The sequence below is a fragment of the Hippocampus zosterae genome, chromosome 20 (genome assembly GCF_025434085.1).
Source record: "Hippocampus zosterae strain Florida chromosome 20, ASM2543408v3, whole genome shotgun sequence".
NCBI lineage: Eukaryota > Metazoa > Chordata > Actinopteri > Syngnathiformes > Syngnathidae > Hippocampus > Hippocampus zosterae.
Genome location: NC_067470.1, coordinates 3148905 through 3172773, shown reverse-complemented (window position 1 = coordinate 3172773; position 23869 = coordinate 3148905). Strand labels below are relative to the sequence as shown.

The window sequence follows — 23869 nt, the reverse complement described above, 5'->3', positions numbered from 1 at the left end:
TTGAATGGGCATGACATTTTTTAGAACCCACTAAAATGTGGGGACCTTTTTGCATTGTTTTAATGTTGTTCTTGTTTCTACTTGTATTTATTTTATTTGCTGATTGTTTGTGCGACATCCACATATTGTTTCAAAACAAAAACGTAGGTAGCTGAATAACGTGACATCACATCCGCCGTCAGTCTCCGGAAGTACAGTTAATTTTTATTCACGAAAGGGGGAAAAACAGCTGCTGTATACGACATAAAGAGCGCATCAAAGTGAGTTTACTCGTCTATTTCTGTCCTTTTGCTGACGTTATTATCACGTTGGACGTCATGTTAATACACCCGTTAGTGTGTGTGGGGCTGCTGCTTTGTTATTTGACACGCGAGCGGCATTTTGTTGCCGATTTGCTAACTTAGCTTTAGCCTCTATGACCAGCACGGCACTTGTAGCTAACACTTTAGCCACTATTTGCGAACTCGCTGCCTTCTCTAGTATCACTACCCCTGCGATCTCGCCTTGTTTGCCCACTAAATGTTTTATTAGGGCACAAATATACATGCCATCCTCATAATTAGTGCGTGTCCTGACGCGTTTGTCGTTCGCGTAGTTGTGTATCATTTCTGGCAAGTGTTGATGTTCGTCACTCACCAAACATCGGTGGGATGTGATCATTAAACATTGGGAGGGAGCAACCACGTCTGTAGTTGTTCGGTGTATTTGAGTGGATCAAATGTTAAATGACTTGATATGCATGCACGCTTGGGGATTTTAGTTGTTCGGTGTATTTATGAGTGCATCAAACGTTAAATGACTTGAGATGCGTGCACGCTTGGGGATTTGTAACATATATAAAACGTGTGAGAGAAACCTTATGTAGGAATGTGTGTTCACTTTCATCAAAGTATAGTTGACCTCACATCAGACCAACATTATCAGATCTATCGTTCAAAGACAATTGTAGTGATTAACGAGTATCATTTTGCTTCGACAAATATAAGAAGGTTATGACTCTTGAATTCAAAGTTAAAGATGGCTGAGATTTTGGTGAAACAGAGCTTTAATAGTTTGTTTCATCTCTTTGCTTTTTTCAAAAGGTTCATAGAATTGGTAACCAAGATTGTGGCTCATTGGGTGACCCCTTCTGACAACCAGTCAGTTGTGAATACACACATGCCTTCATTTATGGCCCCAAAAAATTGTTGCGTGCGTGTGTGCGTGTGTGTATGTACCCAACTTTAAATGTTGAACAACTACGATTGTCAGCCCCAACTGTTTTCTAAACAAATCGGGGAGAGAAGAAATAAATTGTACTCAACACATCCCACGCCACAGGATAATGTTTTTGTTATCTATTTTTTAACTGTCTTTATATGTCGAATTTTTACCCCCATGGACATACAGCACTTGGTATGCAGCAATGCCTGTTATTATAGTGCCTCATAAATGTAGTTGAATTATCTTTCTCTAAAATGTTTCATTGTTTTTGACAGAATGCCAGCCTCAAAGCGAGGAACAGAAGAGCCCCTCGATCCTCAAACGAAATCGAGGAGGTTGGATGACGATGGCGAAGCACTCCAATCCGAAACCGCACCAGCGATCAACAACATATCTCTCAAAGAAATCCATATGCATGAAACGATGGACGCTGTCGCTCCTCGAACCAAGAGGAAACTGTCAGAAGAAGCAGCAGCAGCAACGGAAGGGAACCCGGCCAAGTCCTCTCGACAGAGTACCCCAATCAGCAGTATCTTAGGTACGCCCATCGCCAAACACACAAGTGCCTCCTGTTGGGAAGCTCCATCGGACAATGTAAACGTAGAGTTTAATGTTGACAACATGCCCGGCAATGGCAGCAAGGCTGGACTTTTCACAGAGAGTGATGAGCCGAGTTGCATCAAGAAATACTCAAGCCGAGTACAAAACAAATTCGGCTCTGACTCAACGCAGGTGAGTGATGAGTTCGCGTCTGATCCAACAGAATTTGTACAGACTGACCACAGTTACGGTAGAGCATCAGACTCCATTCCAAACAGCATTTTGGACGCTACAGAAACAAACACAAAGGAAATGTTACATTTTGAAGGAGCAGCAGTTGACATCAAATTCACACCTGAAAAAGAAGACATAAAAGAAGCAGAGAGCCAAAGGCCAACTGCTAACCATCCCCAAGCATCGTCCTTGACGAAATCTAATTCAGCAACTCCTGCTGCCATCAGAAGCCAGTCACTGAGAACATTTTGTTCCAGCAATGGAGATGTACATCTTGAAACGTTTGTTCATGGACCAAATTGTCAGACCGATTCCAGCTGTGAATGTAGAGAGACTATTTTGAGTGTGCTAAAGCAGGATTTCCCACAAAATACAGACCTGGAGAAGCACGAAATTACGGCAAGTGATGTCTTAATGAGACTTAATTATGAATGTGGTGAGGATCCATTGCCTCCTACCACCATCGCTGAAGAAATTGTGTTAGAAAGTTGTAATCCTCAGACTAGCAGTGAAGAAAATCGAACATCCAAGTCAAATAAAAGCCCAGATACTCTTTTACCAGAAAGTGATAGTGACCAAAACCCAGCGAGTCAATTTAAAGAACTTCTAACATCCACATCGGAGAGCCAGACTAAAGAAAACCCGACTGTTAAAGACCCTGATCGCAACTTGGATAGTCATATTGAGAAAGTAACACAGTATTCTTGTAATCCGTTGAGTGATATTGAAGATGGTTTTACAAGAGCAGTAGAGAGCAACTCAGACAGATGGACCCGAGAAAATCAAGGTAGTCTTGCTGATGAAAATGTGGCATCAGCGGAGCCGGACAAAAAGCCAGTGGGCCAAATTGAACTTGAGTGTAGAGGAACTCCAACAAATCTGGCTGAGTCGCTTTCAAAGGAGGCCGAAGTTGTGCCAGAAGAGGTCCTGCAAGCAAATTACATTGCGGAGAGTTCAGTCCAAGAAATTCTAATGGATCCATCTAACGAAACCGTCAATGCAATGGAATCTGCATTGAACCCAACAAGTCATGTGAAAGCAAACCCAAGTGGTGCAGAGTCCGAGAGAAACCCAGACAGTCCGACCGAAGATATTTCAATTTTGAATGAAACTGTTCCCACATCGCAAGGGGTATTAATTGAAAGACTTGATGCAGATGATCAACTAAAGGCCAGTAGAAGTGCAGCTGATAAAAAACGGACCGAAAGAGGTCAAAGTGAAATAACGTTCATAGATTTGTTAATTTTGAAAGAAAAAGTTCCCACATCACAAGAGGTCCTCGTCAAAAATCTCAATGCACAAATTAAAGAAACGAGCCCCGTTCAAGAAAATATAACAGTTGGGTGCTGTAGTCAACCAGAAACTGAAAAATGTGTATCTGAAAATCAGTCTTTTTCAACGGAAAAAGAAACAAAAGTCCTGGTTGACCAATTAACTGCTGTGAGTCAAGTTGAGGAGTTTGGTGAAACCCTAAAGAATCGAACTGAAGAAATAAATGCAATATCAATGGTGTCTGATATAAAGCCAGTAAGCCCAGTTGAAGACAATATGTTAGCAAGTCCTTCGCTTTCTCAAGAAACTGAAGAGGTCTTCAGAGACAGTTTTAATGCAAAACGTTGTATCCAGGAGGAGCTAATGGAATCTGAGAGTCAAATCCTCCCGAATTCCTCAGAAGAAAAGCAGGAGCAATTGCCAAATTCATATGATGGCATCAACAAAATAACTGAGGTGTTGGCACCCCACTGTGAAGCGGCCTGTGAGCAAAACAGGACAATGGAGATGCCCCGTGACTATGTCATTGTCTCTCAGCAGCAGACAGATGTGGAAAACTCATCGGAGGGAAGATTTAATGCTGCATCACTTCAGGAGGAAATCAATAAGCAACTTAGCCAAAGTGTTGATGATGCTGCAAATAAGGATGTGGTGAGCGGAAACTCCTCCAGTTTGGAAAAAGAAAATATGTGCTTTGAATATTCTGCACCAGCAATTAACAAAATGAACACCATGGCTTCAGCTGTTTCTGAGAATGTGCAGCATCCTGCCTATTCATCAGAAATAGACCCTTCTAATAACAATGAACAAAACAATCGCAGTGACATGACTCTTGGAATTGGTGGAGGACTACAAAATGAACACGAAATGAATGAAAATATCACAGAGGACCCAAACATTTCCAATGCAGAAATGGTGCGAGATGCAAACGTCCAAGAGAGCCCAGAAGTGAGTGATCACACCACTGATGTTACTGTTACACATTTTTTACCTGAAAATTTCAAGACCAGCGGAATTGAAGAACATATCACTGTTACAGAGAAACCAGAAGAAGCACACAAGGGAGACGTAAATCCAAATTACCACATGTATGACTGTGTAAGCAAGATCAATTTTGACTCTGCCGCTACAACTGTGAGTCCACCTGACCTCCAAATACAAAGCACTGAAGACCTGGTGAACCCTCTGGATAAATCAGAAAATCAAGTGGTCCAAGCAGAAATTAACGTACATCCAACAGTCGACACAATTTCTTCTAAAGCCGTCTTGGAAGAAAACCAGGAAGAGGCAAAAATACTAAATGCCCTTGAGAATCGGGCAGAAGTATCTGAAAACATGGAGCACGAGGAGTCACTTGTTCAGGAGCATCAGACTACATTACCATCGGAGACTTCTTCCGAGACACAAAACCTGGCAAGTCAAATGGTGGAGACTTCGCACTTGGAAAGACATGAAACTGAGCTGCCACATGAGCTTTGTAAAGATGCTACGATAAATCATTCAAATGAAGATGCCACAAAGAACCGTAAAGATGGCTCTTTGCTAGGTTGTGACCCAGCAGGAACCGACGAGAAGCAAGAAGTTGCTGAACTTGCTCTAGACGTATGTGAAGTTCAAACAGGTCCAGATTTCACTGCAAATGATAAAAAGGATTCTGTACAGTGTGTCACAGAAGTAGAAATGGTTGAAGAAGAGGATGAACACATGAAGGACAGCGAGTCTACGATTATCGTCTCAATCTTGCAGAGTAATGAATTCTCAGAAATCATCACGAGCAGTTCAAATGCTGATGTAAACCAAGAAGAGATGGACGTACCAGTAGCACCTGGTTCTGTCTTGATTCCAGCTTCTACTGAGGGAACACAAGTGCAGAATGCAGACAGTTTGCGTGTTATTTCTGAGGTTCAGCTCAAGCATGTGATACCAGAGACAGCACATACTTCCAATGCAGAAAGTGTCGTTCAAGGTGACGGGCTGGCTAAATTGGCTGCTGTTGATTCTGGAAATCCTGGTCTGGATCACTTTGTCTTGTGTGAATCTGACCATTCATCATTTGAAGAGAAGAAAAGATGGCAAGATGAAGACACTCCTGCAAAGACGGTCAGTAATCATGAGTCTGAAAGCGCTGAGGTCCAAGTTGTTGTTTTTGCACCAGCAGCTGACACTGCTACTATACCCACAACTTCAGAAGAGCAGAGCAAGGCAGTCACTCAGTCACAAGCGGAAAACCAGATCGTGTACGAGCCTATTAGTAGTCCAGAGAGTAATGGAGATGCAGATACTGGTATGGCCTTGGAGAAGCAATGTTTTATGTCTTTCGAGGACATATCAGGTATGCAAGAAATGGAGGAGCCCTTGTCTACTCATGAATGCATGGAGGTTAGTCATTTGCAACTGGAAAATGAGGCAATGGCTACAGAAGAACGAGCAGGTGGCCAAAGAGCAGTTGAAATGGTGAAGCTCCCACCCTCCACAATTTTTCCACAGACTGATGCAGACGGTGAAGCTGCAACACCTTTACAGATGCAAATTTTGGTGTCTTCGGGGGACATGCCAATTACTCAAAACATGGAAGAGTTGACTGCAAGGATGAAGTCATGTCCTTTGCAGCTGCAAAATAAAACTGCTACAGAAAAACCAAGAGATGACCAAGCAGCAGCTGAAATGGAGGACGTTCAGCGGGCCGCCACATTTTCAGAGTGTGATGAAGATGACGCCACTGCTTTGAAGAAGGAAGCATTGGAGTCCTTGCAGGAAGCACCAAGTACTCAAGACAAACAGGACGTAACTGGTAATGAAAGTGTGGATGATAGTCATTTGCGACTGGAACGTGATGAAAGTGCAAAAGAGGACCAGACAGATGGCAGAGCAGCTGTTGAAATGGAGGAACAACAGACCACCATAGTTCCAGAGAGCAGTCTAGTTGGTAACAAAGATGGAGAAGCTGCTGTGGCTTCGGAGAAGCAATATTTGGTGTCTTCAGAAGACGTACCAATTACTCAAGACATGAAGGAGCACTTGTCTCCTCATGAAAGCATCAAGGATAGTCATTATCATCTGGATAATACCAGTGCCACTAAAGAACAACTGACAGACACCCAAACTGCACTTGAAATGGAGGATGTACAACTGGCCACAACTGTTCCAGGACGTGATGCCGATGCCGCCAGTGATTTGGTCAAGCAAGATTTTGTGTCTTTAGAGAGCGGACCAAGCACTCAAGACAGAAAGGACGACATGCTTGCTCATGAAAGTACGGAGGCAAGTCACTTGGGACTGGGAAATGACAAACGTGCGAAAGAAGAACACACAGATAGCAATGTGACAGTTGAAATGGAGGCACAACAGACCACCACAGTTCCAGAGAGTAATGGCGATACCACCATTAATTTGGAGAAGCGCGATTTGTTGTCTTTAGAGGAAGTAGCAAGCAGTCAAGTCACAGCAGTCATACTCCCAAATGAAGGTACGCAGACTAGTTATTATCAACTAGAAAGTGATGAAAGTCTTAAAGAAGAGCAGACAGTAGACAATGCAGCAGTTGAAATGGAGATGCATCTGAATACCACTGTTCAAGAGAACAGTTCAGATAGTAACAAAGATGACAAAGTTGCTATGGCTTTGGAGAACCAAGAACTGCTCTCTCCAGATGATGTACCAAGTAACCAAGAAATGGAGCAAGACTTACCTCCTAATGAAAGCATAGGGACTAGTCCTTTGCAACTAGAAAATGAGAAAGGTTCTGAAAAGGAATGGACCGACACCCATGCAGTAGTCGAAATGGAGGAAGAACAAACCACACCAATTTCAGGGGCTCGTCCAGAGAGTAACAAAGCTAGAGATGTTGCAGATGTCGAGAAGCAAGATTTGGTGTTGTCAGACATGAAGGGTGACTTGCAACTGGAAAATGAGGAAACTGCTGAAGAGGTTCAGACAAATTGCCAAGCAGCATTTGAAATAGGTGTGCAAGACACTGCTACAGTTCCAGAGACAAGCCCACATAGAAACCAAGATGGAGGTGGTGCTATGGTTTTGATGAAACAAGATTTGTTGTGTTCAGAGGATGTATCAAGTAACCAAGAAATGAAGGAGGACTTGTCTCCTAATGAAAGCATAGAGACTAGTTGTTTGCAACTAGAAAATGAGAAAGCTGCTGAAAAGGAATGGACAGACACCCATGCAGTAGTCGAAATGGAGGAAGAACAGGCCACACCAATTTCAGAGACTTGTCAAGAGAGTAACGAAGCTAGAGATGTTGCAGATGTCGAGAAGCAAGATTTGGTGTCGTCAGACATGAAGGGTGACTTGCAACTGGAAAATGAGGAAACTGCTGAAGAGGTTCAGACAAATTGCCAAGCAGCATTTGAAATAGGTGTGCAAGACACTGCTACAGTTCCAGAGACAAGCCCACATAGAAACCAAGATGGAGGTGGTGCTATGGTTTTGATGAACCAAGATTTGGTGTCTTCAGAGGATGTATCCAGTAACCAAGAAATGAAGGAGGACTTGTCTCCTAATGAAAGCATAGAGACTAGTTGTTTGCAATTAGAAAATGAGAAAGCTCCTGAAAAGGAATGGACCGACACCCATGCAGTAGTCGAAATGGAGGAAGAACAGGCCACACCAATTTCAGAGACTCGTCCAGAGAGTAACGAAGCTAGAGTTGTTGAGGATGTCGAGAAGCAAGATTCGGTGTCGTCAGACATGAAGGGTGACTTGCAACTGGAAAATGAGGAAACTGCTGAAGAGGTTCAGACAAATTGCCAAGCAGCATTTGAAATAGGTGTGCAAGACACTGCTACAGTTCCAGAGACAAGCCCACATAGAAACCAAGATGGAGGTGGTGCTATGGTTTTGATGAACCAAGATTTGGTGTCTTCAGAGGATGTATCCAGTAACCAAGAAATGAAGGAGGACTTGTCTCCTAATGAAAGCATAGAGACTAGTTGTTTGCAATTAGAAAATGAGAAAGCTCCTGAAAAGGAATGGACCGACACCCATGCAGTAGTCGAAATGGAGGAAGAACAGGCCACACCAATTTCAGAGACTCGTCCAGAGAGTAACGAAGCTAGAGTTGTTGAGGATGTCGAGAAGCAAGATTCGGTGTCGTCAGACATGAAGGGTGACTTGCAACTGGAAAATGAGGAAACTGCTGAAGAGGTTCAGACAAATTGCCAAGCAGCATTTGAAATAGGTGTGCAAGACACTGCTACAGTTCCAGAGATAAGCCCACATAGAAACCAAGATCGAGGTGGTGCTATGGTTTTGATGAACCAAGATTTGGTGTCTTCAGAGGATGTATCCAGTCACCAAGAAATGGACGTCTTTTCTCCAAATGAAAGCATAGATGCTAGTCATTTGCAACTAGAAAATAAGAAAGCTGCTGAAAAAGAATTGACTGTCATAAAAGCAATTGTTGAAATCGAGGAAGAACGGACCACCATAATTTCAGAGACTATTCCAAAGAGTAAGCAAGTTGGAGAAGTTTTTGCAGGTGTAGAGAAGCAAGATTTGGTGTCATCAGACATGAAGGGCGATTTGCAACTGCAAACTGAGGAAACAGCTGAAGTGGAACAGACAAATTTCCAAGCAGCGGTTCAAATAAGTGTGCAAGAGACTGCCACAGTTCCAGAGACTAGTCCACAGAGAAACCGGGATGAAGGTGGTGGTGCAGCTTTGGATAAGCAAGATTTCGTGCCCATAGGGGATCTATCAAGTACTCAAGACATGAAAGATGACTTGCAATTGGAAAAAGAAGAAACTCCCAGTGAAAGACTGACAAAAGCAGCAGATGAAGTAATGGAGCTACAACAGACTTCTACAGTTCCAGAGAGTTCCACACCATCAGCTCCAACGATCAATTCACCAGATGACTTTGCCCACGAAGACAAAAGTGTTTCTACAGAATGTGCCGTTGTTGCAGAGGTTTCTGAGCACCTGCAAGATGACCTCCCAGTGAAGACACCTTTGGACTTCCCTGCAGCGGACACACCAGATGATGCATCTGAGGAATATGTCATTCTCGAGCCAGTCCCAGAATGCAAAATTGACTTAGATATTGTCTCTCAAGCTGCAGTCGCATCAGGTTTGTCCGACCCCTCTTTGGTGGCCCAAGTGGATCCAAAATCTACGATCACGGCTCCAAATGGACTTCAACAGACCTGCATTTTGAAAGCTGAAGAGCCGACCCCTGAGGTCAAAGTTGCTGCAGGGACACCTTCAGGTGAAGAGGCAAAAGGTCTCTGTGCACCACCTTCAAAAGAATTTACTGAGTTACCATCAGACAACTTGCTTCAACCTTCATCTGTCATGATAGAAACGGACAATTCTCAAGCTCAAGGTAAGGATATTGTGGCGACAGAGGACAGCGGGGGTGACGTTGCCCTTCAGGAGTTGCAAATTCTGGAAGACATGGAGATCGGACATGAGATCGTAGTGGTCGAGGTCGAAAATGTAGAAAACAGTGACATTACGATTATTGACAAAGTTGCCACTCAGGCGCCTTCTCCTCAAAAGGCCTTGGAAAGGACTGAAAATGAAGATGTTTCAAAGACCAACAACTCATCTTTAGAGCCAGATGTTGACAGCAAGATTCTTCTTGAGAAGCCCAAGAAGCAAGAAATGAACACCCAGGCAAGAACCAAAGCGCGTCTGGCCGCACTGGCAGAACAGAAAGCTGCTGCCATGAAGAGGACGCCCAACAGACAGCAGCTCAACCTTTTAGCCTTGTGTCAGGAAATTGCAGAGGATATAGCCACGGACAGCATGCTGTTAAAGAGGATTGAGGAGGAAAAACAAGCGGTAGCCAAAGGCGAGGCCGCCAAGAAGGAAAATCCATCTGTGAGCGCGCACGAAGTGACCCCTCTTGACCTCAAGCCCCAGGCTGAACCTGAAAGCTTCTCAGTGCAGGTGCGTCCTGTAGAGGAGCCCCCTGCGGTGCAGCCTCCCAGCTTTGAATCCAAGATGGCAGTGGACCCTCCAAAGAGGCGTTTCTTTGTCTCACAAGTTTCTGTGCCTCTGAAGGCCCATGAGAAGAAGAAGCTAACTCGATATCAAAGGCTAAGACAGGTCGAACTGCAAAGGGAGAAGATGTCATGGGCGCGCATGAAGAAAATGAAGTCTGACCAAGCAAATCAAATGTTCTCTGACATGGACTGGCAAGCATCAATGTTTTCGCCAGTTCAGTTTACCATTAATGCCACGACTACTGACCCTGCACCCAAAGCCAGTTCATCCTCCCTTCCAAGTCCTCCATTAAGTAGCAAACCTGCATCACCCAACCCAGAAGCGTCTGAGTCTCAAAGAAGTGAAGCTGCTAAAACAGAAGCACCCAAAGTGGATGCCTCCAAGACAGAACCAGAAGGCAAATCTCAACCTGAAAAAATAGAAACTCCTCCGATTGAACCGACGAAAGTTGAAGTCACAAGAGTAACAAGGCAAAGTAGTAAGGCTCAGACTGCTAAGGTCACCCCTCCTCCAACTCCCAGCCCTAAAGTCACCAGGTCATCTACCAGGAGGTCTCTGCCGGCTGTCCCCCCGCCCATGCCCAATGGACTTAAAGCGTCAAAACCGCAGCCGGTTGAGTACAAGCCATACAAACCGCGCCCCAGGTATTCACCTGATGATTTTGAACTGGACGATGACCCATTACCAGTTCCTCCAAAGAGGTCTGGTCCTCTGCCTAGGCCTGGCCAGCCTCGCAGTCAGTCAAATCCCCTGGCCCAGTCGAACGCCACACCTCAGCTTGCCAACCGAGCAAAACTTCAAACCTCAACCACCCCTGCTGGACAGATCCCAGGTCAGTCAAAGCCCACCATTTCAACCTCAGTTCAGTCCAAACCCACCTGCTCTCCTGCTCCACAACGTCACATCGCCCCTACCGGCCAGTCAAACACCTCTGCTACATCTGCTCCTGCCAAATCGTCGCCTTCTGATGCAGTTCTACAATCAAAAGCCGACTCGGCCGTGACAGAGTCGCATCAGGCGCTGTCTGTTTTGCCCCAACCAAAAACAGCTGGCCCTGCTTCAGCTCAGAGCAACTTGCCAGTGGCTTCAAACATGTCCCAGATGAAGCCTTGTGGTCCTCCGTCTGATGGCGTGCCAGGTCTTGAGAAAACCCGCCAGGTTGAGGCATCAACAGACAAGGAATGCAAGGTAAAAAATTTAGATAATATTCAAGATGGTACTATACTTAAAATAAAGATAGATAAAAATCTCTATATATTTTTTGTAGGTTACTCCTGCTTCATCAAGTCCAACTAAAAGTCCCCCTCCCTCGGAAGGGAGCTCTGATCCGCCTGATATGCAGCAATGTGAAGGAAAACCTGCTGGTCTGCTTTGTCTACTTTTCATTTTATTTTTTTAATCTTTTGTGGTGTACAATAATTGTTTTTCCAACAGTCACTGATGAATGCCAAAAGACTGATGACACCTCTAAGACAGCCCCAGTTGACCATGCATCAGAAACTTCCGATCAAGAGTAAGTCCCACTGTTTTTCTCAAAAGAACCGTGATATGCAGTCATTATTTTTATTTTTTGCAGTGTTGCGTTGAAACAGCAAGATGTAAAAACTCTGCAAAAAGAAGTGAAGAAAGTTGAGGAGGCCGACAAAGACGACATCAAAACTAGTGATGTAAGTCAATTACAGGAAAATGTGAGGAGTCAAGTCCATGTACCGGGATACGAGCATGCATTTCTGTTGTCGTCATACCACAGGATGCTGGACAGAAGCACTTTGGCGCTGCGGCCTGCAGTGTGTGTGGGATGCTGTACTCCGCCGCCAACCCTGAGGACGAATCGCAGCATTTGCTCTTCCACAACCAATTCATTAGTGCCGTCAAATACGTGGTGAGAGGAGGGAGAGTTTGTCATCAATTGGCTCATCTCGTATTACAGTGAGACACTTGTATGTTTTATCACAGGGATGCCCAACCTTACAGCACGGAATGTTTTACCACAGGGATGCCCAACCTTACCGTCCGTGCGCGCGTACACACACACGCAAATCCGAACTAGATACAAGGCAAGACTTGACTTTGTAAGAAGGAAATCGCTTGCCACAAGGAGGCAGGGCTGTATTAAGTGCAGAAACATCTCTATCGTAGATGCTGCTCCTGGTGCTCCAGATTCCCGATTCTTTGACACCGCCGTCGATGAATTGCAGATCAAACTAACTTTGAACGAGAAAATAAAATAGATATATCTCAACAGTTCTACTGTCGACTGGTTGGGCATTCCTGTTTTATCATGTTTATAATGTTGTGATCGCCAGGGTTGGAAAAAGGAGAGGATCCTGGGAGAATTTCCTGATGGCAAAATCATCCTGGTCCTGCCTGATGATCCCAAATACGCTCTCAAGAAGGTACAAAAAAAACGAGCCTTAGCGACATCATTGTAAGGGACGCACTAAAACAGAAGTCTCAAACTATATTGTCATCAATCGTAAGTGTTATAGAAGTATCCTAAAAATGATGCTTTTATGGCCATGTTAAATTCTGCACTAAAGTAAAGTTGTTGTCCCTTAATTGTACATAAAAGCGCCGATTGACTTCGTTTATCGCCGCTCAGGTTGAAGAGATACGGGAGATGGTGGATAATGACCTCGGCTTCCAGCAGGTGGGGACAAAGTCTCCCGCCCTGACCAAAACTTTTCTCTTCATCACCAATGACAAGAAAGTGGCGGGATGCCTAATAGCCGAGCACATCAATGAGGTGAGTCCAACGTGACGGTAGAAAGTTGTACACTCGGCACGCCTACGTCACGGCACGCTTGGACGCTCTGCGCAGGGCTACCGGGTGATCGAAGAACCCGAACCCGAGGGCTCGGAGGGGGAGAAGGTGATGTTTGAGCGTCAGCGTGCGTGGTGCTGTTCCACCACGGCCGAACCGGCGCTCTGCGGAATCAGCCGCATTTGGGTGGTGAGCATGATGAGACGCCAAGCCATCGCCTCGCGCTTGGTGGAGTGCCTCAGGTCGGTGCCCCCTCACCCGCATCTACTTGCCAGTCAAATTGATCCGTATTCTGTCAACAGTTCGTGAATCACTCTTCAAAATGTATTTGGACCTTAAAAGCCGCTTCTTTTCTTTCATTGCACAGGAACAACTTCATCTACGGTTCGTACCTGAGCAAAGATGAGATCGCCTTCTCGGACCCGACGCCCGACGGCAAGCTCTTCGCCACGCACTACTTTGGCACCTCACAGTTTTTGGTATACAACTTTGTTAGCAGCACACACTCTCAACAGCCCAAGGCTGACTCTGTATGACGGTCGAGCCTGGTGGCGAGGACTCGCCCTCACCAAAAAACGTCTGATGGACCTCTGTTTGCCTCCCCGCAAAATGGACACGCCTTGGTTCCAACCTCAGGATGAACATATTGACAATTGACTTGCAAAAATTGAATTTAATTTGAAGCAACCTCAAGTGGAAACGACCAAAGGAGTATTGGGGCAATGCCGCTGAAAAGAAAAAAATAATCACACTACAAGATTCAAGGATTTTGGAGGTAAAACTCCAAACTATACTATAAGTTTTCTGTTGAAAATATACAAGTTATTTCAGGAAAAATTTTAACCCCCAATCACCCTCCCCCCACCCCGTTATATGACTGCTTTAATTTCAAAGATATACAACTCAAATGTACTACTTGTTTTATCAAACTTGACTTTGTTATGATATACTATACTGTAACTAATGTGAAAAATATGACCTTTATCTCAAACATATGCATCCATTTTTGTTCAAAAATATTGACTGTTTAACTTTTTAGTTTGAAAAGCAGTTGGGACAATGAATGAATTTGACCAGCTCAACTATGCCTAGCTTGAAAACTGACCACCTTCTTCTCGAAATATGACTTTGATCTTGAAAACGATATTTTTTTTCCATCTTGTAAATGTACAACCTATTTCTTGTGATATTATGATTTCAATGTGGAAAATGTACAACTTTCTCTCTTGAAAATGAGACTAGCTCAAAAAAGACTTTGTCTTGAAAACATTACTAGTTTATTCTCATAATGTAACCAATTTTATTTTGAAAATATGATGCTGGATTTCTCTCAAACATTAATTTTTTGAATCCAACTTTAATCTTGTAGTCTTTTTTTTTTTTTCTTCAGTGAGGCCCTAAAACTACTTCGGTAAAAATGAATCGTGTCATCGTTAGTTTGTTTGTTTGTTTTATTCCCACCATTAATATGTGATCAAGTACATGGTGATTCCCCATCAATGCCTGCTCACTTTTAGACCCTTTTACTCCTTCCATCAAAGTGTGTCACTACATTTCAAACTAACAATGTGAGTACAGTATTTTGTATCCAAATATCTGAAGAAATGTTTATAACTGTAACTTGGGCCTTTGTTTTTTAATTACTTTTTTAAGACGACATTTTTGCTTGTTGTCATTCAAAAGTGAGCCATATACTGTTCGCCATTAAGGTGACGGGGCATTGGAACCTGAATTATACGGTTCTTTTTTCCCCCTGTTTTAATTTCCAACAGGCTGTCCATTTTGCTTTGATGTTGTGCCTGATTTTAATTAACAGTGGCTTTCTTTCTTTTTATTTTTTTTTTTCATAGCACACGGCACCTCTTTTTCCTTAACTTACACTGTACTAAATGGTCATGTAGATAAATGCGTAGTCTAACATTTATAATAAACAATTGTGGAAATTCCTCAAGGCTACCCGCCCTCCCTCGTATGACTTTGTGCATAGATGAGATTTATACCAAAAGTTGTAAACATATATTTAAATAATAAACTGTAAAAGCATTGCAGCCTATGCCTGCCCATTTTCTTGTCCAGAGACACAGAAGACCGGGATGAGCAGTGACACCTCGTGGCCGGTGATGTACATTTTCCTCTTAAGTATTCCAAGCATTTACTGAGTGTGACAGTAAGTGACATGTTTTGTTTTTCTTCTCTTAGTACATTCCTTCACGGTCCTGTCACAACATGGGCCGCCTCAACACTCGCGAAAACAAGCTTGCAGCAACAAAAAAAACACTTCCTCAAGCTGGGAGAGGTGATAGTGATCATTGCAGGTCAAAAAACAACCAAGGTAAACTTTTAGGACAAACCCTCACTGGCTGAGCATCTTGATTGTTTTTCTGTGGGGGTGACCGTGGTGTTGACACATGGTAAATGACTTGAGGGCATACATTTGGAAATACACTTATTTTTAATGTCTCCACAAGAGTTAAAAGACACAAAGTCATCACAGCTGCCACATTTTCAACCAGTAAAACTGCTTTTTTTTGAGAACATAATTTTAGCTAACCACAATCTGTTCAGTAACACTTATGAGGGTTTCACACATGCCAATAATTGGGCATTTCTGCTCGCTTGCGATAAAAGGTGATAGTCGTTCATCAAGGTATTTCTTCTACAGCTACTTTATCTACTTTGTGTTTTGCAGTGATCTGGATTCCGTGTGGCACCATGCTGCCTCTCACAAGACAATCCTGGTACTGCGCGAGATAAAGTTATGTGCGTGTATGCCGTCTCGGTCATCTGAAGATACCACACATGCTAAAATCAGTAAGTATACACTTGGTGATTTTGTTTGTCATGTTTTGTGGTCTCTCATATTTAAAAAAAAAAAGACAAATCTGTGAAGATGTTCAAAATCGGCGTGTGTGCGTATACCCCCGCTTTACAAACTACGACGTAGGAAAAACATACTGTACATTGTGTACATAGGTCACATTATAGCTGCACCTCAAGCCCTGACATCTGACAGCTGCTGGGACTTGGTCTCTCTTAAGATTGTTAAAAGCAGATTACACTAATTAATCCCAGAGCTTCTGTCCTGATGACGGGTAAAAACCGTGAACAAAAACAAAACAAACACGACCGCCTATATTTACACTCGATGCACTGGAAGCGCTGAATGTTGACATTGGTGGTGTAACAGCACGAGGAAAAAAATGTCAGTTGGACGCCTTGGTTTTGAGGCGATAAAGATTTGGTACAGTAGGGGAACTAAATGCCTTTGTGTCAACAGGAAGACATTTAAAATGGAAAATAAAATAATGCAGTCTGCTAGCAGTCAACAATATATGCCAAAGGCTATGGGAACATTAAAAAAAACATAGGCACCAAAGATGATATTCAGGAGTCAGTCCTTCACAAGATGGGACAGTTTTCACCGCAGAAGTTGTATAACAGATCCAACACATCTGGCTCCTGGAGGCTTCGGGTGACCACTCCGTGTCCTTTCTTGGGCTGTTCCACGACGACTCCCTCGCCGTCTGCAGGGGGCTCCACCAACGGGTGCACTTTGTTGTCCTGCAGCCTGACAGCAGAGCCATTTCTCTCGGGCCTCATTTTAGCAACGCTGTCCGGTTTTGACTCTGCGGCGATCGGTTCATCATGACACACCTCCGAGTCGCTGGTATGCGGCAAAGAGAAATAGGTGCACCTTTTGGATTTTTTGTGGTCTTCTGGCTCGGACGTGATGCTAAAATGGGAGTAGGGAGTGTCCTCTTGCGTGTCCCCGCAGCCGTCTTCATCATGGGCGGTGTTGACCAGGTTCGTGTTGATTCCGGTCGGGTCGGAAACAGATTTGCGGATGAGCGTGTTCTCTCTGAAGAGCCATCGTCCGTCGTCGATGGGAACGCTGTCACCAGGTCCGACTTGTGCGTTGAATGCGATGCAGCGGGTGGCCTCGGTCAAGGTGTCCAAAGCATCGGTAGAGTTGAAGTAAGACAACTCAGATGCCGCTTTGCATCTTGCTGTGTGAAAAGGCAAGAAAATGTTGGAGTGCTTCTTTTTGGTTCTGTGGGCCGACGGGGGTCTCTCGACGGCAGTGCTCTTCCCGTAAAGCCTTTCGATGGTTCTCCTCACAAAGCCTTTGGTGATGGACTTCCGTGCCGGATCTTCTTCGCTGCTTGACTGCTCACTCGACGTTCGTGTCTCATAGCCGCCACTTTCTGACATCTCAGAGGGCAGGCTCCGTTTTCTATTATCTGTGAAACTTTTCGCCAGGAACATTTCCCTTATGAACTTGACCCTGTTGCCTTCAGGCTCCATGGTTGCCACGCCACTGGAGTCGTAGCTGAAGGATAGCGATGACTGCGGGGCAAATCGGCTGCACTGCTGAAATCTTTCAATGGACTCTTCGGAGAAAAGCGAGACCTTTTGGTTGTGTTCTTTGTTGTTCCGTGTCTTCTGCGCATCAGCAACCTGCTTCTCCAGAAGACTCACCCTGACCGCGACAGGCTTGGAAGTCTCTTCGTCAGACAGGTCTTTGGCAACTTCCACTTTGTCACATTTTGTGTCCGTCACAGGGGCTTGGTATTCCGCGAAAGAGCCACATTCCTCCTCTGAGCCTGACGTTTTCTCCGAGAAGCTCAACTCATCCTCATCCGAGCTTTGGATTTGCTGATATTCGAGCGCCGACGACTCTGCTTGATTGTCACAACCACTCAGGTTGTTGCCGCGCTCATGATCGGCCGGATCCTGTGGATGGTATCTCTCCGGATCGGGGTCACAAATTTGTCTTTTGTGGTCCGGTATATTCCATGTCTCATTTCTGAGTTCTTTCTCATTCTCTTTGTCCCGTCCAAATTGCCTTTCCTCTACAATAACCTTCAATCCTTTGTCCTCAACCTCTGATTGAGCTTCGTCCAGATTCTGCATTACGCCTTCGGTTTCTGGGAGCTCTTTTTCTGAACTCGCCTTCCCGCTGGGATTCAGTTCCACATAACAGTCATCGCCGTGCGGCTTGTCTTCATATTCCTCTTCCGGGCATCGTTCCACAGCACTATGTGATGCATGGTCCGGGTTCAATTTCTGCTGTTCTTCATCATTATATGCCAACTCATCATTGCGTTCCTCAGTCCCAGAACGGCAGCTCTCAGAATTAGCCTTCAGCTTCTCCTGACTCGCGCTGACGGAACCAGCTGAGAGAGACACAAGTTCTTCTTTAAGGATCTGGGGTATGTCAAGCCCTTCAATTAGGTCATCAATGGCCTGTTCCTCTGGATATGTGTCAACGAGCAACTGGAAGTCCCACCAGCTGTCCAGGATGTGTCTCGAGGCCGACTTCCAGAAAGCCGACAGACTTTCTTCTAACCGGTGGCCGTGCTCCACGCTAGTGATTTCCCTCAGGGAGTCGATCATTCTCAATGCCTCAGCAGAGGTCACATCATTCACCTTCACCTGGTCCAAATAGAGGTTGGCAATACTGTCTTTCAGGGCCATGATGGACAAGAACGTCAGGAAAACTTTGGATGAGGAGCCAAACGTGGTGGCCATGTGAGAGGAGAAGTCGCGCCCACTGTTGGACTTTTCCAAGCACGATTGGCTTTGGGCGATATGCCGTATAGACCTGATAGAGAAGCAAACGCTCTCAAGGACGGGTCCCATGTTTGGCTGGTCGACACTGTTTGGCAGCTGTGCTTTTACTTTTGTGTCAGTTGTGGATTTCACTTGGTCTTGCTTTTGGAGCTCATCGGTCTCTTTTGCACTTACAAAAGTACAGGCTGGCGGTTTTATGGCCTGGAGAGAGTTTAGCTCCTTTCTCAAGGATGGTGTTTTTCTTACACCTGAATCTGACGACAAATTTCTGGACAGCACCTTTCTTTTAGACTTGGGTCTGAGTGGAGGCGATGCCAGGTCCAACGATTTGGAAGGTGCGGTCTGTTTGCATTGCTCGGATCTTGACTGCGTCTGCCTTTTGTTTGGCAAGGGGCTGACGTTTGCATGGCACTGTAATGATTGGGAACTTTTGGAAAGCTCAGGATTGGCATTTTTGGATTGTGATTTTGGACTGTCCATAATTTTGGGGCTGGACAGTGGGAGATTATTTGGAACCTCACCCGATGGCATACTGAATGAGGATAGCCTCTCTTCTGAGTGAAGACTATTTGAAGACACAGAAGAGTTGCTCTTCATATCCGAGAGTGATTGCCGTTGTTCTTCATTGTTACATATGGTAAATTTTTCCATACTCGACTTTCTGAGGGACATTTTCCTTTCCAGAGACACGTTACTGACCAAAGGTGCCCTTTTGATAGACGTAGATCTTGATAATGTTTCCAGCTCCTTTGAAACCTCAGCCTCCAGCAGTTGAGTGATTTTCATGACGTGCTGGGCATGCAGTAAAGCCTGGGCAGATGGCGGGCGATTATCTGACGTTTGACTTCCCAGTTCTGGCCGCACGCACTTTGGGCTGCTGGCCACGTGATATTCTCGATCTGATGCTTCCGGCATTTTCTCTTTGGGCGAAAGCGGTACAAAGAAATCTGATGAAAGAACATCAGAATTCTCTTCAAGTCCGTCATGAGTTTTGGGTGCGCTGACAGGTGGCATTTTCTTGTCGGTTTTAGGTTGAGCTTTTATTCCTTCGCCATTAGTCTGATGATTTGATGGAGCCACGTTGCTCTCCAAGGACTGGATTCGATCTCTGACAGAAGTTGCCCGTAAATCCTCAGGCAATGTGTGTGTTGTTAATTCTCTGACATTCTCCACCACACCAGCAGGAACAAGTCCCCGATTTTCTGTCCCATTGGTCTTTCTTGGGCAGTCAGTATGTTGTTTAATAGGCACTTTCTCCAGCCACTTCTGAACATATTCATTCGCAACTGGGCTGCGGAAGTCAAAAGCAGGCGGGGATATTAGCTCGCTGACATCACGATGCTCATCTCGATGTACCGACGTCTGTCGGGTCAGCACTCTGCGTGCCTCGTTTAAGTTTTGGTTCTGGAGTGTTTTTGGGTGTGTTTTATCTGATTGCTTTGAGCGCTTTGCCCCAGCATTTCGCTCCACATTTTTTGTCGTTCTCCTTTTGAGCTTCACTGGGCTTTTTGCTGGTATTAATTTATTCCCGTAAATCTTCCTGATGAACCCGGTGTTCGAGAATGGTGTAACTTTCTTGCGTTTCTTCATATCTCCTGATCCGTTTTCTCTCTGCCTTTTACCAGGCGATAGAAGACGTCTCATACTTTTGTTTCTTACTTTGGGGCTCCTTCTGGTCTTAGGCCGAGGTTGTTTTTCTTTGACATTGGCGGACTTGGCTGCCTGTGTCGCTTTTACACTGCCATGCTTAGCAGAAGGGAAAACTGCTGTTGCTAGCTTGTTCCCAGCATTCCAGATGTTAACAGAGTCAGACGTTGTTGAGGGTTCCCAGGACTCGTGATCAAAGTCGTCATTTCTGTGAAGGTGTCTTGTTTCTGAAGTAGAGGGTCGATAAAATGAAACCACGTTTGCATTGTAATTATCCTGGCAAGTTTGCTGTTCATAAATATGCAAGACCGTTTCAGTGATCTCCTCCCCGCTGGATTCCATATGCATGACTTCAGCCGATTTATACGATGACATGTTTGTGTTCATGCTGTTAGCGTCCATCGAGCCGAGCCTTCTTGGTTTGGGTATTGGCCTGGTGCTGCTCTGCCTGACAACGCAGTATTGCTCTGTCAAGGCTCCGTTTTCTGTCTCTTCTCTGTAAGAGTAAGATCCAACGCTCTCCAATGAAGCGTGCTTCTTTCTGATTTGTGTATGTCCCGGGGTTGGCGCTCTCCTGGGAGACGTTGCCTGGATTTCGACAGTGTCCTCTTCGTGGCTGCTTTGACTTAAAACCCTGTTGCCCAGTGATGGCGGATTCTCGTCGTGGTCGTCTTTGGATTCATCCTTGTTGATGGTGTCATTGGAGGAGATAAGGTCTTGTAGATCTGGCGTGGCGGGAGAGACGTCCTGCTCCAACTGCGGTTCGTGCAAACAGTCAATGTTAAGATGATTGGCCACGCTGGAGCGCATTAAGGTGGTCGTCCAGTGTAGGGTCTCCTCTTCCTTGACGGTCAAGCGCACCCTCATCTCCACTGTCATACTCCCATCTTGGTTCACCCGGAAGGACTTTTCAATGTCGTCCTCACCAGGCTGCGCATATTCCAGCTCCCCGCCCTGGGTTTCGGCAGCTACATGTCCAGACTCGTATCCGACGGAGTTGGCGGGGTGGCTGGGAAGGTCGCATGAGCTTTCCATGAGGGAATTGTGAATCTTGTTCACGATGTAGCGCTCAGAGGACGTGGAGAAGTTTCTTGACTTGGACCCATATGACGGCGACTTCTTTTTGCCTTCTCGCCCATGAAGCGGCGGGGAAAAGAATTTGTCAAAAGATTTCATGCAGCAATGGAGATGAGTCATGAAAGAAGAAGAGAGGACACTAATTAAAAAGATGGTCTGTCTCTGAGTAGTCAGCCTCACAGGTACCGTATGTAGGTCGTCTACGCATGATAAAATCACATCAGCACTTTCTCAGGCTTTATCCTGTGATACTAGGTAGATTACACAGGTCACATGACTGAAGGCCCTACCAAGTCGAAGCGAATTGAACTTACGGTGCATAGCCTTCAGTCTCCTGACGCTCATCCGGTTGCCGGGTGGCCTAATGGATCCCGGCGACTTTTGGGTGTTGTAGTTTGCCGGTCTGAATTGCTCTTTGCCCGCCGCCACCACCACGCCGGAGCACAGGATCAAGCTTGCGAGCCCTTCCACCTTCGGCGAATGAAAAAAAAAGTCTCACTTTCAAGAAGTGGAAAACAGCGGGACTGATTTCGTTGAAAAAAATCTTATGGCGCCACAAGCATTGTTGTTGTGCATGTCACGAGGATCTTGTCAGTGGAAAGCAGATCCCTGACCAGTTGCCTTACATCGCAGTATACGTAAATGCAGGATGGGGATTAGGGTGGCTGCTAAAGAAGCTTAAGACTTTCCATTTATGGGCCAGCCATTTACAGCGGAGTGCTAAGAAAGTCCTATATGGGTCGGTCATGCTGCGCACTCACCACAGGGTAACATTTTTGGAGGCACTTACGCGTCTGCCATCAGTCGTATGTAGCTTCACCACACGGAACTGTACCATCTCTGAAATATATTCCAGAATCCACTCAAACGTCGTCGCACTCCTCTTTTGCAACACCACCGTGTGCTTGACTGAGGGGTCTCCGTTCCGAAAGACCACCAGTCTCTTTGGCGTGTGCAAAAGCATGGGTTCCTGCCGTCCTGGGAAAGACCTGGCCCACTGCAAGTTCCGGCGGCGGGAGCTCACTGGCCTGGCGTGGTACCAGGGCGCCAGCTTCCTCCTGGCCAGTGCCAGATTGATGGGCTTTACCTTGCGGTTGTCAGAGCAGATGTAGGACTTGCCATCCTCCAGCTCGTCCAGCGTGTTGATGGCGTGGACCCCCCGCGGGGTGGTGATATTCCTCACGCCAAACGGCAGCGGCACCTTCTTAGACAGGCTGTCCAGGAGGGCGTCAAAGGTTTTAAAGGAGCGGTTGTTGACCACCATGCGCAGGCCACTGAACTGGGGATCGCCGCTCTTGTAGAAGCACACCCGCTTGGACAGAATGGGGTTGGTGACGCTCGCATGGCGGGAGGTGCAAATGGTGCGCAGACTCCCTGATGACTGGTCAGGGAGGATCTTGCGAGGGCCTGACTCGTTCATCACTGTGATTCACTGTGGGAGAGAGTCAGTTGAACTTGGCATGGGTTTGACGATACAAAGGTGTCAGAAACAACTCAATGATGCGCAAGCACCTGCCTTGCGTTAGGCCAACATATGGTGTTTACTTGAAAGGATTGAACGGATTTCTGGGAACAAAGGAAATGTGATTTTCCCGCTTACTGGTAGCAAACCAGCAGAACCCTCAACAAAACACGCGCAAAGCACTTGGAGATTTCTCGTCCGGATACTGACTAGCAATATCAGTCTCACGACCGAGTTTTTAACTATAGGGTGCCATTGTTACTTTTATTTTCTACTGGCTGGCTGACCCTGCCTTAAAAATTTTGGCACCACCTCTAAAGTTAGAAGAAAAAAAACGCCCCCCCCACCCCCCCCCCCCCCCCGCCGCCTCCCGACACCAGTTTCACTTGTCAATGTGATAGTTTGAGCTAAATTCCATGAATAGATGCCTTGAAATGCATTTTTTTTAAAAAGCCGTCTGGACTAGATTCACCACAGAACTTGAAATTGGGTGGATGTTTCAATCAGAAGAGCGCAAGGGGGGGCCCCCACTCATCACTGCTCGCAGCTCTAATTGACTTGAGAACGGCAGCTAAAAATACCCACGGTCCTCAACAAACATATTAGGCCACCTGGCATCTTCCACGGCTTCAATGTTTTTCGTTCACATTTCCAAGAGGAACAAGGCATTCCAAACCACTAAGACAAATGTTAGGTTCAGAATTCAGAATTTAACGTCTTCATCAAAACAACTGTCATTTTTCAAATTCACTTGTCCGATCATTGGTGGTGGATTTATATCCTAAATTATCCCCCAACATCCATAACAAGAATTCAAAACTCACCTAGGTTGTCATGGTGAAAATGCAGACTGGTTATTTCCTTGTTTTGGAGGCTCAAAAGACCATGGCGCGCTCTACATCCCAACTTCTGCCCGGTTGGCTTCCGTGGCAACTGCTTATTTCGGGCCACACCGGCGCAGCTAATTTGCTTAATCTTTGCTCGGCGCTAATCCCCCGAAGCTAGTGCAAAGCATGCTGGGTCATCATCGTCATGCCTCACCCCTAAACCTGTACACGTAGTCAACTTGGATTCACAAGTCTTTGCGCTCCTGCGATTGTAGTGGCACCTTCAAAAAAAAAAAAAATGTC

The 23869-nt window shown here is 45.5% G+C and overlaps 2 protein-coding genes across 6 annotated transcripts; one reads left to right on the top strand and one right to left on the bottom strand.

Moving 5' to 3' along the window:
• Positions 1–178: 178 nt before the first annotated feature.
• On the top strand, positions 179–14925 carry LOC127593416 (mucin-17-like). Of its 5 annotated transcripts, XM_052054857.1 has the most exons (13): positions 179–260; positions 1479–6988; positions 7400–7512; positions 7921–8089; positions 8501–11403; positions 11483–11579; positions 11650–11728; positions 11792–11882; positions 11966–12097; positions 12522–12611; positions 12818–12961; positions 13037–13221; positions 13347–14925. In XM_052054857.1, the coding sequence occupies exons 2-13, from the start codon at positions 1480–1482 to the stop codon at positions 13513–13515; spliced, it is 9681 nt and encodes a 3226-aa protein (XP_051910817.1). In that variant the 5' UTR covers positions 179–260; position 1479; the 3' UTR covers positions 13516–14925. The 5 variants fall into 5 exon arrangements, with proteins under 5 accessions (XP_051910817.1, XP_051910818.1, XP_051910814.1 ...); XM_052054858.1 differs by lacking the exon at positions 7921–8089 and having other exon boundaries at positions 7400–7678; XM_052054854.1 differs by having other exon boundaries at positions 1479–7512.
• On the bottom strand, positions 14868–23869 carry LOC127593417 (uncharacterized). The gene is made up of 4 exons (XM_052054860.1): positions 23564–23869; positions 22068–22709; positions 21592–21748; positions 14868–21327 (listed from the first exon to the last, which is right to left on the bottom strand). The coding sequence occupies exons 2-4, from the start codon at positions 22695–22697 to the stop codon at positions 16379–16381; spliced, it is 5736 nt and encodes a 1911-aa protein (XP_051910820.1). The 5' UTR covers positions 22698–22709; positions 23564–23869; the 3' UTR covers positions 14868–16378.